The sequence below is a fragment of the Primulina tabacum genome, chromosome 1 (assembly GCF_025594145.1).
Source record: "Primulina tabacum isolate GXHZ01 chromosome 1, ASM2559414v2, whole genome shotgun sequence".
In the NCBI taxonomy this organism is placed as follows: domain Eukaryota; kingdom Viridiplantae; phylum Streptophyta; class Magnoliopsida; order Lamiales; family Gesneriaceae; genus Primulina; species Primulina tabacum.
Window position 1 is genome coordinate 33,062,565 of NC_134550.1, and position 14,090 is coordinate 33,076,654.

A 14,090-nucleotide genomic window follows, 5' to 3' on the forward strand; every position below is an offset into this window, starting at 1 on the left:
ATGCTAATTAACGAGTTAATTAAAACGCCTAGATTTAAGCTTGATAAAATTATGAAAAATTAGGTTTAAGCTTAAATATTATTAAAAGTCTAATTTTTTAATTTGATAAATTTTATATTAAGGTTTGATTTAATTCAGGATTTAAAACGCAGTAATACGTCATATTTAAACATTAATTTAAAAGTCCTCGTTTTAAGCCAAGTAAAAATATGAGAAAATTCATGTAAGCTTATATAATTATTTGGGGCATGTGAAAGTCAATGATATCATGAAAAAGTCAAATCCGAAGAATTTTACGTCTAGGGGTAAAACGATCTTTTTACACCTAAAAATTAGTAAACGTCATGGCAGTGCTCTAAATACTGTTTTTTATGATATTATGATTATTTCTAAAGGTTTATGAAATTTTACATGATTATAATATGATTTTTAAATGTTTATTAGATTTTTATGATTTAATGTTGACATCTAAAAGGTATGTTGCATGCTTGGTTTCAAAAACAAAATGTATATGTTATGCATGATTTTTATAAAGTGATAAGAATACGAAACATTGAATGAAGTGAAGTAATTGTGACTATTACGATGCTATGTTGGAGATATCGTGAGGGTTATTGTCCCAATGGGAGCCCGACGATCGTATTTCCATTGATGATATGAGGTTTGAGGTAAGAATGAGAATATCGTGAGGGAAAAGGCCCCAGAAGGAGCCCATTTATAGGAAAAGGCCCCAGAGGGAGCCCAACGATCGTATTTTCATTCGATGAGGATAGGCCAAGGCTCACTTAACGGGTGAGAGTGTCGCTGATATCCCCGCCGCCCAGTACTGTGGTTACATGTAGATTGATCCATCGACTTTTGAGGTTTGAGGAAAGTCACAATTAACGATCTAAATTCAATGAAAAGAAATGTTATGTCATGATAAAAAGGTTTATGTTATGAGGAAAATAAAAAAGGTTAAGGTTTAAAGTTTATACACTTTCATGAAAATGTTATGTTTATGTAAAAATATTTTCACTGTTACATGTGGTTTTATACTTATTATTTATGATCAAGATTATAGTGTGTTGAGTCTTTAGACTCAATAGGTGTGATGGATGAGGTGATGATGTTATTATTACGGGAGGTCTTGATGGTTAACCTGACTAGACTGACGGTGCACATAACCCGAGGACCAGCGCTTCTTTAGTTCCACATTTATGATTTATGCTTATGATTATGTTAAAAGACTTTAAGACATTTTATTTATTGCTTTTTAGGTTGGATAACTTTTGACGATTTTACGTTTGGAGATATTTCCTTTAATTTTCAAATACTTGTTGGTTCAATTATTGTTTTAAGTTGGTGAAAACTTAATGTGTATATTTTTATGTATTCGGCCATGGTGAGTAGGTTTTTTTTTTTTTTAAAAAAAATTTCTAGTACATTTTAAACAAAAGAACACGAGACGTTTCAGTACTGTTTCATTTTAAGTTTATAATAAAATTTAATTTTAAATAAAAGACACTTAGAAAATAAAATAAAATTACTTACTAAATATATAAAAACATATTATTATTTATATGTGAGAGAATAGATATGTTAATATAATGTGTATATGACATGTAGATCCTACGATTTTTGATAAAGTGGTGAGTGTTGTAACGATAATGAATCCGGATACCCCAAGAATGAGTATTATTATTATTTTTTTTAACTTAGGTCAATTATTTTTTTCAGGGAAAAAAAAAACCGAGGACCACTTATACGAGCTAGTCGAACATTCTCTCGAATTAAATCCCGATGGCTGCCTCATCGTCGCCTTCCAAGTCCTCGTCCTCGTCCTCAGACGAATCTCATAGCCGCCGCCGCCGCCGCAGAACAGATCGAGACCGTGCTTTGAAAGTTCGTGAAAAGAGTCATTCCCAACCAAGACGTCGTCGTAGACATCATTCATCCTCGTCCTCTGATACCTACTCTTCTTTCTCCTCCGACGAAGAGCACAGGTATCTCACATACATGTATCTCCTTTGATATTGGTTTTTTATTTCTGTAGATCTCGATTTTAAATAATTTCTTGACTTGAAGTTGTATTTCTTCTCCTATCATACTATCTGAATATCTATGATACTATAGAATCAGGGTTGATTTTTTGGTTACTGGATTCGAGGTTAGAAATTATGAATTTCCCCTTGGAAGCTGTTAGATCACATGATTGAGTTGTAAGGAATTTGTTTTGAGTGCCCTAACATATAAAATTTTGATGGGAAAGCTTTGAAGATACCGAAGCATTTTGATTTACGAGAAATGAGAACTCGCAACTTTGTAACACAGGACGCATTAAACATTAAATTTTTTGTCCTGAAATAGTTTTAGTCTCATGATACATCTGGAATGAACCCGATTGTGATTAGAGTTGTATCCAGAATTGTAAAGGTGTCAACATTTCTTTCAAATCCATAGCAAGATTATGATAAGTGGTACTTAGACTCATGAAAGGTTTAGCTTTACCATCCAGTTTTAACTTTTAAGTGAGGATCATTTCAGTTAATTTTGCGGAACTTTGGGCTTTGCCAGCTAAATGTATTAATCTCTCAAGTGATTGATCAAAGGCAAAATGATTCAAGTGACTATTTATTGTCTTGTTAGCCTGGGCATTTGACAGGAGATTCCTGAACTCTGGGAAAATTTAAAAAGTAATTTTTCCCAATTATCGATACTTCATTTCTAATAAAGAAGGTTCATTAGACTTTTGACCATTTTTCATTATCATTGTTTCAATCCCAATGCTTATATATATTCTGTATGCAATTCACCACGAAAACCAAATCCATACATCCTTCCAAATTGCAAAATATCATTTCAACTCTAAAATATTTTACCAAACGTGTGAGTGATCCTACAACTATGTAAGCCAAAAGTCAAAAACAAACTTTTAACATTCTTTAGATCACATAGGACTAGTTAAGGGAATTTAAATGTTTAGAAGTGGGTTGAATAAACACTTAAGATTTTTTATTCCTTTTCTGAATATGAATAAGTTCTTAAAAGAACTGATCCTAAAATCTTGTTTGTCGATATAAATCAGTCAACTGATAAAAATGCGGAATTAGACTGAAATATAGATTGAATATTGAGGATTGATATAGTGTAAAACTGACAATATAACTGAAATGAACACGTAGATTTTTACGGATGTTCGGAGACTTCAAATGTTTCTACGTTACCCATTCTATCACGAGGATCGGATATTACTAAAAGACTTTGATATATTACAACATATTGTAATAATCCACTTCAGCTGGTCTTACACACTGCCAAACTGAACTCTTATTTCAACAACTCTTTTTACAGTGACTAACTGAAACGCTCTAATTCGTAGTCTTAAATGCTACTGATAAATACAATGAATTTAGAGCTTGAGTGTGCATCTGTAAATTGAGAAAATAGTCGTGAATAATATCGCAACTAATTGAAGATTGTAGCTTGATTGTTTCTTGTGTTTTCACTAGCCTTCTTCAACTGATTTGATCAGCTATATGTAGTCTTTGATCTCAACGGTCGTATTAAATGCATTTAATGACAAATATCTGTTGAATCGTCATCTAATTACTTTATCTGACGGTAGTACGAGGTAATCAGACTGTTCTGTTCTGATTCATCTGTTTTGCTTTGCTACGACCTGTCAGTCAGTCTTCTGATACTTCAACTGATGACGTGGCCAACTGATTAGAAGTCAATTGATCTGCCGATCAGTTCAGTTGGACATTATCAGTTCTAATTGATGTCCTATCAGTTACGAATACTTCAGTTGATAAGGTTTTTCCAGTTTAGCTCAAACAAAGTCTTTAGTTACTAGCCTGTTTCGCTGAAGTGCGAAGCCCTTGGATTGCTTCGAAGTCTGCACCATGTTCTTCAAGATTGTGAAGAATATAGATGACCAGTTCATTTTTTTCCCCTTAAAAATATCTGGCATCACTTGAAATTTCTCGAGTGTGATGGCCGTAAAAGAACATTCCTTTGCTAGAAGGCCCTTAGCAACAATATCAGCCAGTTGCTGGTACTCTAGGTTCAGATCTTTCTTTGGTTCAGACACTTTGATCTTTATCCCAGTTGTTGATAGAGTGGTCTGCATCCCTTCAGTATCAGCTGCAGAAACCTCTGAGAAACTTGAGAGGCCTTCAGTTCCTGGAAAATTCTTCATCCATGATCAGAACGTGGTCATTCACCTTCATCTGAATCTTCCTGTCATCAGTGATTGAGCTAGATTCATAGATAGACAGAATCTCCGCAGCATAGATTTCTTGGGTCGTCAACCCTGGGAAAGTACGAAGCCCAGATGCTTCAATCTTTTCGAATAAGCTGCGAACTGATTCTTCGGTGTGCGAAAATCGATTGCAACAACATTTGAGAGTTAAGCAGGTGTCTGAGATGCCATTGGATTGAATTTAGCTGTAAGGAAAGAAGAATACAAGTAAATTGCTCTGAAAATTAGAGAGTTGGAAACTTTGGAAATGGTGAGACACTTATGAGAGGGCGATTTCTATTTATATCTCGTGACCTTCAAATTTTGGACACGTGGCAGTCCGTGAATGATTTTGACCAAATAAGTAAGATATTCAACCGTTGGTCATTCTGCAAAAACAAGATTAAAACGTTGGATTTAAAATTTGAAACAAATTTGAATAAGCAATTTAAATTTTGTCACGATTTCAATTAAGGAACTTAAACAAATTAAAGTTAATCAACTTATGGGATAAGATCATTTTATTCAGATACCAAATGATCAGTTTGAAACTAAATCAGTTTAGTTTATGAATAACTGATTGATGTCTTATCAGTTGACTTACTAAAATTTAATGTTCCCCCTAAATTAAGTATTTAAGATAAATCAATAAGCCCTAAGATATTTCTAAAGTAAGAAAATTTAGTCTCTGATAGTGGCTTGGTGAAGATATCAGCTGCTTGTTGTTCAGTTGAGATATACTCCAGTCTGATGTCCTTCTTGAGAGCATGGTCTTTGATGAAGTGATGTCTGACATCAATGTGTTTGGTTCTGGAGTGAAGAACTGGATTGTATGTAAATACAATGGAGCTGGTGTTGTCATAGAAGATCTGTGACTCTTCAGCTACTACTCTGCTACTACTCCATAGTCTTTTAGTTGTTGCTTAATTCAGAGCAGTTGAGCACAACAACTTCCAGCAGCTAAATACCCAGCTTCAGTTGTGGAAGTGGCGATCTATGTTTGCTTTTTGGTGAACCATAAGATCAGTCTATCTCCTAGAAACTGACATGATCCACTTGTACTTTTTCGATCAAGCTTACATCCTGCATAGTCTGCATCTGAATAGCCAACCAAATTGAAAGATGAGTTTTTGGCATAACATAAGCCCACATTCTGTGTGCCTTTTAGATATTTCAATATACGTTTAACAGCTAGGAAATGCGATTGTTTAGGATTAGCTTGGAATCTAGCACGTAAACAGACAACAAATATAATATCAGGACGGCTAGCAGTTAGGTATAATAAAGAATCTATTAAACCTTTGTAGAGTGCCATCTCAACTGATATTCCCCCTTCATCTTTGTCTAGTTTAACTGATGAGCTCATTTCTTTCGCATAGTTGAATCAGCTTTTCCCAGATTTTCTTAGCTGATCTCCACATTTTGATTTTGTTAAATGTGTTTTTGTCCAGAGTTTTATGTAGGATGTCCTTGGCAACATTGTCCAAGTTAGCCTTTCTCTTATCTACAGAAGTCCACTCATCTCGTGGTTTCTCTATTCCATGTGGCTCTCCATAGGTGAGAGCAACAACTGTGTTGGCTTTCATGATCTTCATGGATCCATCTGTTATGACATACCACATGCCATCATCCTGAGCGGCTAGATGAGCCTGCATTGTTCTCTTCCAATCATCAAACTCTTCCATTGAGAACATGTGAATCTTGTTGAATGAAGACATGATTATCTGTATCAGTTTGATCGTTTGAAAGTATTCAAGACAAGATTAACCGTTCTGGTACCACATGATATGATCTGTTAAGGGAGTTTAGGAGGGGAGGTTAACAACTTCCAGCAGCTAAATACCCAGCTTCAGTTGTGGAAGTGGCGATCTATGTTTGCTTTTTAGTGAACCATGAGATCAATCTATCTCCTAGAAACTGACATGATCCACTTGTACTTTTTCGATCAAGCTTACATCCTGCATAGTCTGCATGTGAATAGCCAACCAAATTGAAAGATGAGTCTTTGGCATAACATAAGCACATTCTGTGTGCGCCTTTTAGATATTTCAATATACGTTTAACAGCTAGGAAATGCGATTGTTTAGGATTAGCTTGGAATCTAGCACGTAAACAGACAACAAATATAATATCAAGACGACTAGCAGTTAGGTATAATAAAGAATCTATTAAACCTTTGTAGAGTGCCATCTCAACTGATATTCCCCCTTCATCTTTGTCTAGTTTAACTGATGAGCTCATTTCTTTCGCATAGTTGAATATGCTTTTCCCAGATTTTCTTAGCTGATCTGCACATTTTGATTTTGTTAAATGTGTTTTTGTCCAGAGTTTTATGTAGGATGTCCTTGGCAACACTGTTCAAGTTAGCCTTTCTCTTATCTACAGAAGTCCACTCATCTCGTGGTTTCTCTATTCCATGTGGCTCTCCATATGTGAGAGCAACAACTGTGTTGGCTTTCATGATCTTCATGGGTCCATCTGTTATGACATACCACATGCCATCATCCTGAGCGGCTAGATGAGCCTGCATTGTTCTCTTCCAATCATCAAACTCTTCCATTGAGAACATGTGAATCTTGTTGAATGAAGACATGATTATCTGTATCAGTTTGATCGTTTGAAAGTATTCAAGACAAGATTAACCGCTCTGGTACCACATGATATGATCTGTTAAGGGAGTTTAGAAGGGGAGGTTAAATAAAAACTTAGGATTTTTGATTCCTTTTCCAAACATGAATCAGTTATCAAAGAACTGATCCTAAAATCTTATTTGTCGATATAAATCAATCAACTGATAAAAGTGCGGAATTAGACTGAAATATGGATTGAATACTGAGGATTGATATAGTGTAAAACCGATAGTATAACTGAAATGAACACGCAGATTTTTACGGATGTTCGGGACTTCAAATGCTCTCTACGTCACCTCTTCTATCACGAGCATCGGATATTACTAAAAGACTTTGATATATTATAACAAATTGTAATAATCCACTTCAGCTGGTCTTACACACTGCCAAACTGAAACTTTTAGTCCAACAACTTTTTTTACCGTGACTGACTGAAACGCTCTAATTGGTAGTCTTAAATGCTACCGATAAATATAATGAATTTAGAGCTTGAGTGTGCGATCTGTAAATTGAGAAAATACTCGTGAACTAATTGAAGATTGTAGCTTGATTGTTTCATGTGTTTTCATTAGCCTTCTTCAACTGATTCAGCTATATATAGTTTTCGATCTCAACGATCGTATTAACTGCATTTAATGACAAATATCCGTTGGATCATCATCTAATTACTTTATCTGATAGTAGTACGAGGTAATCAGACTGTTTTGTTCTGATTCATCTGTTTTGCTTTGGTACGACCTGTCAGTTTGTCTGCTGATACATAAGTGGCCAACTGATTCGAAGTCAACTGATTAGCCGATCTGTTCAGCTGGACATTATCAGTTCTAACTAATGTCCTATCAGTTACGAATACTTCAGTTGATACGATTTTTCCAGTTAAACGAAGTTTTCAATTACGATTACTCGATTGTTCGATCAGTTAGATTTTTCATTTCTCTTATAGATTAATTTGTCAAACTCTGAAACTTATAATATTCCAACATACTCCTCTCTGCATCCGAAAATAACGAGGATAAAATTCCACCTTTTATCTATATGTTGTAGTTGTGCTACTTTAAGTTTAACTATAAAGTCCACTTACAGCCAAGACATCTCTATCCGGAACCATATAATTAATTGAAAGTGTAGGTCTGTCTCCAACTCTTGTTCTTCCAATTCCTAGGTCCTATTAACCTCTATAGTTTATATATTTTTTCATTCCATTTGGCAGTGAACAACAAACGCGTTCAAAGAGGCATAGACCAAATGATAGATCTAAGAAGGTGGCCATTTCATTTTGTGTACTAATTTCTAGATTAATTTACTGTTTATTGTTGTAACTGATTGGCTGGTTGGTTATATTTCAGACTAAAGAAAGAGAGAAAGGGAAAAGTCATCGAGATAGGCACAATAAGCATAAATATAAAGAGGTAGACCACTATGTTCTTTTTCTAACTTCTACCTTTTGTTTGTTGTGGGAGAATAATATTTATGTTAGTTTTGAGGCCAGTGAATTGCCTTGAAAACAAAGTTTTACCTCTGCTCTCTAGTCATTATTTTAATATGTTTTTTTCATTATCGTGTATTATCCCTTTGAAACGTGGTTCTTATTGAACTTTTTGCCTCTTATAAATGGCTCTTTGAAATTGGAGCTGTGGTCTGCTATATGATGACTGGACTCTTGATTGGCTGGCCTGGATGTTTGGCTTTTCTTGACCTGGCAATGTGAGCCATATACAGAAGGAACAGCATGAAAGTAGCGGTCCTGTACAGCTGTCTAAGGTGTTTACTTCCGCTTCCATCATCTACATTTGTTTTTCTACTCATCCACTGGCAAACAAAAAAGCATGCAAAATACTTTTAACGGAAGGCTGGAGGTATATGTTCTCATGTAATTAATGATTTATCCAGTTCTTGGGAAGGGACAAAGATGAAGGTGTTCGCCGTAGTGCTGTCTCTGGTAAAAAGGTATTGCTTCCCCGTAAACTCCCTGATGTTCAGAATTTTCATGACAAATAAAATGAACCCACTTGTGATTGTAAAGGACAAAATATTTGATTGAGAGGATAATTGAAGGATTGGTGAGAGTGATAAAAAATTGAAAGATACGGAAAAGTAATATAATGTGAGAGATATATATAATCATATATATATATCATACCAAACACAATATATATATGATTCTCTTATATTAAAATCATATCAAACATACAAAATATATATATATATAATATAAGGGAATAATTTTGTTTAGTGCATTGAAATAACCAAAAGGCCCCCATTATATGTGCCCGACGACCTTAATTATTAATAAAAGAGATATGTTGGTAATTCTACCTACTTCTTTTTAGAAAATAAATTACCATTATAGATTAAAAATTATTCTTATTATTTGTATATATTTTCACAAGTAACATTTATGTAAAAATAAAACTAACTATATTTATTATCTTCAAATATAATTTAACCAATCATTTGTTACTATGATTGTAATTACAACCAGTTACAATTAAAATTTTTATTAAATGAATTGATAAATGCAAATAAGAAATCAATTTTGTATTCCATTTTAACATTTTTATGTCAATTAAAGAATCAATTGTTTTTCTTTTTCTTTTTTAATTCTTTTACTCAGCCTCTCACCTTTTTTGAAACCCTTACTCCATTTTCTACTCCAAGCTCGACGTTAAGCTCCCCCATATATTATTATTTTTCTTTATAAATCAAAATTTAATTTTAATAATCCTCATTTAAATTTTTCAATCTTCTTCTCCAATAACCTCTCATCTCTTTGTTCTCTTCATTAATCCCTAAATTCAATACTGACCGTTTCACATATTTCGGTCAACCATGATAAACACCGGTATTTTGAAAATTTCTGTAATCCAATCATTTTGTCCCGCTGCCATGATTTGGGAGAATAAGTTTAGTTTAAAAAATAGTCTGTCCTCATCCACTTTATTGAGATGGGTAATATTGTAAGGCATAGTTTGGTACATGGGATAATGGAGGGATTGATAAATAATCCTCCTTATCCCATGTTTGGTACTTTTTAAAAAGCCCATGATAATATCATGTGCCCTTGATAAATAATTTTTTAGAAGGATAAAATGTCCCTTCTATTAGGTGTGATAATTTTAATTTAATAATAAAATACACTACAAATGAATTAATTGCCCTCAATTTATAAATGATTTTTATAAATCTATGCCAGTAGTTAGAAATTAAAATCAAATAAATATTTTTATTTATTTTTATATATTATATAATATGATAATTATATAAATGAATTCGAGATAATTATATAAATCATTTTTATAAATATCAATAAAATTATTAGTATCACTCGATTAACCTTAAAAATTGATATTTGACTTGAATCACAAAATCAGGGGCTCAATTATCATATTATATAATATATAAAATTAGGTAAAAATAAATAAATCATGCAAACACTATCGTGACATGAACAGATAAAAAATATGAACTCAAGCAACAACTTTGAAATTATAAAATTTATTATGATAAGGTTAATTTTGTCATTACAATCTAATATATAAATTTAATTATTATTAAAATCATACCAAACATTAAATATAATATCCTACATTTTATTTATCATTAACTTATCCTTATATTATATATCACATGTCTATCTTATCATGTGTACCAAACTATGCCTAAGAATGCAGATTTGCATGTTATGTTGTACAAAAATGATAGATAATCACATTGGTCGGTTGTGATAAAGTATCTGGAAAATATTGTCTACAGCGCGGGCTTCACACATGATTTTCGGGCTTTCATATAATACAATACTCCGACCAAACATTAGATAAGGCCTGATAATATACCAATCATTCTGTTATTATTTAAACTAAACAGAGGCTTAAAGGTGTAAATTATGATAGTTCTTGGTTGTATTTTTTAAATTGATCAAATATGCTTATGTATGGAGGCAACACTTTCGCCTTTAGTTGGCATGATTCTTGTTTTATTGTACCTCCGCTGCTTACTGAAATTTTCATTTTGAATATGTGGAGTTCGAAAGTGAGCTGACGAAGCAATAGCTTTAGACATCTGAACATTGTGCGACCTATCGTAGTAAATTTGGAACAGTTAATGATTTGGTGCCACTGCTTTATTTTTTAGGATAATATGGTGAGAAATTTTCCATTTTAGAAAATCAAATAATAACGTTACTTGTTCCAAATATGAAATGGAGCATTTGATAAGGAATATGGAGCATTTTAATTATTCACATGATTCTCAGTAATTTTATCAACTTTTTTATTGAAAAAGATAGCATCCAGCTAAATGTAACTGGTTCAAACTGTAGGACTTCAGTTTAGACTATCAGAGTGGTTGTAATATTAAAATATATACATCTGTTTTTTTTAAAAAAAATCATTTATCATGATAAGAAATGCATTTTCCAGGATTGATTATTGACTGCATTATTGTGCTGAGAAAGTTGTTTAATACTAACGAGAGTTGATTATATGGAAGCAATCTGTTAATGCCTCCTATGAGTTTTTGCTGTGGCACAAAATTTTTAGCCCATACTTGTCCTGGTTGCTTCTGTGTTTGGATATGAATCCGTAATTGATGAATATTTACGGGCTATTTTTGCATCATAGTGGTTAACAAATATGTAGACTTCTGTTTCTTACAAAAAAAATGGAGGATCAATGAAGAGTCCTTTTAGATCACGAATAGTCAGTCAATTCAGTTGTGAACAAGCTGAGCATACTGAAGTAAGTTGATTATTGTATAGAAAAGTTTCTTGGTATAGTTTTGCTATTACAACCCATGTATCCACTTTTCAGTGAGAGCTGTCAATACTCGCTGCATTGCATATGTGCATGAATACGATCTATTGTCCCCTTTTGCAGATGTTATTGAAGCTTGAGAAAACAAAAGAGGACAAAGTGGCAGAAGGCAACCGAAATGAACTATTGAAATTCTTGAATGCTAGTTATGATTGATGTTCTGGTAACAGTACTTCTTTCGGCAACCATTGAAGGCAACATTTGAAGTTTTGTTGTTTGCGTAGTTTATGAGGTTGTATGTGTGGAAATGTTTGTGACGTTGGGTCCTAAAAATCTCCAGTTTATGTGCGTTTTTTGGAAATTTTTATGTGCGACAATACTTGTGTTTTATTGTTTGTTATTTGATAGCAGCAAGGAACGTGTTATTTTTGGTTTAAATTTTTGTGTAGTTTTGGATAACTTCAGATTTGTAATCGGGTATTTCTCTCTCAATCTCCCCCCGATCAAATGTATTGCCATTCTGGATTAACTAGATTCGTGGTAGAATATAATTATCATAAACCATTGTTTTATTTAACGTGTTTTCAATATGTTTTATGTGGAGTCTATATTTCCATTTAATTGTTTTCCTTTTATCGTGAATAGCGGTAGAAAGTAATCACATTCAATTAAGGAAGACCGAGTATTCTTGAGTAAATCCTTTTGGTTCTTTTAAATTTTAGTATTGTTCGTTTTGTTTTCACTAACCACCAGAGCATGCCGATATTAGTAGAAAGGTAAAACTGATATGTTCATATTGCGTTGATTTATTCGGCTTGGCTTGCTGAAAAATGAACTCTTTCTGCCAGCCATGAAAAAAGCTCACAACTAAGGGAGTTTGATGAGTTTGTTGGCTCCTGTCTTGGGATGTTCGTGTTTCTGCTACAAGAGCTTCAAAGGCCGTACCCATCTTTGTATTCCAATTTTAGCTTGTGGAATTTATGGCTCTACGGGGATATATAGTCATTCCCGCTTCAATAATGAATACTAGTCACTGAGGCACACGCGTTGCGTGTGTCATGAATATATTGAGCTAATATATTAAACATTCACGATATTACAACAGCATGACATTGAAATATAATGTATTTGAATCATGAAAGGCAATGGATTCCAAAACTTAAATAAATTTGTCAAAATAAATTTATTTACCTTACATGATATATGTATTGATCATTAAAAATAATATTATTTTGAAGCTGCAATATCATCTCGTGAAATATATGATAAACTTCAAAGTAAAAGAAGTTAACAAATAGTCAAATTATTTTTCAAAAAATATCATAACATCATTGAACTAAATGTATTGAATATAAAAACCTCAAATTTGTCTCATAAATTAAGCTAAAACAATTAAAAGTGTATTTGTCTTTAGACATTGTATGCATAAGTTACACGCTCCCAGTTCTATCTTAATATTGAAATATCATTTTATCGAATCACACCCAAGTACAACATAAATGTACAAAAAAAATAGAGCAATCTATTTAAGCGTGCTATGATAAAATTGACATGACATAACAAAATATAAATTACTGCAAAGATTTCACTAAATAAATGGAAAATAAAGTAGAAATTGACAAACTTCTTTTATTTGCTAAGAAAAACCAAATATTGTAAGTATATTATTTCACAAAGATGAACAATACAAATTCTAGCAGTAGTGGTGGAATTAAATCATTTCCGGAAGACACATATTATGTTTTGATTAAGTTGAAATAGAAATCAACAATTTAAGTGGATATAAAAATGGAAATAATAAGTTTGTAAATCCATGCTAAGGTCAAGTTTATTATTGTAATACTAAGAATTTTAAAAACCTGCGGCGTTGGCTATTTATGGAGACTATATGGTTGGATTCATGCCTCCATCATCTGCTGTAGAGCCCAAAATCAGTACACGTAAAACCCATGTATTTATTTAATTGTTAAATCATTTATTTAAATTTAAAATGATTTTTTTGGGATGCATGACCTATTTAAATTGCATTATTTTAAATTATGTATGTTTATGTGATGCACGTTAAAATGTTTTCTCGAGTTTCATGTTTCAGGTGATTATTCGATGCGGGATCAAGAAAAAGAGACCGGTGACGATTTTGGCGATTTTAAACGTGGTATTTTATTTTAAATTAAGTTTGGGGCATTTTAAATGATTTACTTAGTTGTAGTATTTTTAAAAGCCTAATTCATTTATTTAGTGATTTTAGGATTTTAAAACTTTTAAATTTTAGCAAATGTATACTTTATTTCAAATTAGGGAACTTTGCTTAGTAGTGAGAATTTACATTTATGATTAGCATTTTAATTAGCATTTTATTAGCATTTATGATTAGCATTTTAATTAGCACTATTAATTACTAATTAAGCAACCCTTTCCCTTAATTATATTAAAACACACACACCTACACGTAAAACACACACACACAACTCTTTACACTCTAAT

At 32.6% G+C, this 14,090-nt stretch overlaps 1 protein-coding gene across 2 annotated transcripts; it reads left to right on the forward strand.

Moving 5' to 3' along the window:
• The first annotated feature begins 1,711 nt into the window (after nt 1-1,711).
• On the forward strand, nt 1,712-12,044 carry LOC142543733 (uncharacterized). 2 transcript variants are annotated; one of them, XM_075651150.1, is made up of 7 exons: nt 1,712-1,985; nt 8,066-8,117; nt 8,202-8,264; nt 8,575-8,616; nt 8,746-8,802; nt 10,878-10,938; nt 11,730-12,044. In XM_075651150.1, the coding sequence occupies exons 1-6, from the start codon at nt 1,783-1,785 to the stop codon at nt 10,902-10,904; spliced, it is 444 nt and encodes a 147-aa protein (XP_075507265.1). In that variant the 5' UTR covers nt 1,712-1,782; the 3' UTR covers nt 10,905-10,938; nt 11,730-12,044. The 2 variants fall into 2 exon arrangements, with proteins under 2 accessions (XP_075507265.1, XP_075507260.1); XM_075651145.1 differs by lacking the exon at nt 10,878-10,938.
• Nucleotides 12,045-14,090: the final 2,046 nt, after the last annotated feature.

Coding starts and splice junctions, on each gene's coding strand:
- LOC142543733 (XM_075651145.1), top strand. CDS start 1,783: ATGGCTGCCTCATCGTCGCCTTCCAAGTCCTCGTCCTCGTCCTCAGAC. Junction 1,986..8,065: donor TCCTCCGACGAAGAGCACAG/GTATCTCACATA, acceptor TCCATTTGGCAG/TGAACAACAAACGCGTTCAA. Junction 8,617..8,745: donor GTCCTGTACAGCTGTCTAAG/GTGTTTACTTCC, acceptor TGATTTATCCAG/TTCTTGGGAAGGGACAAAGA.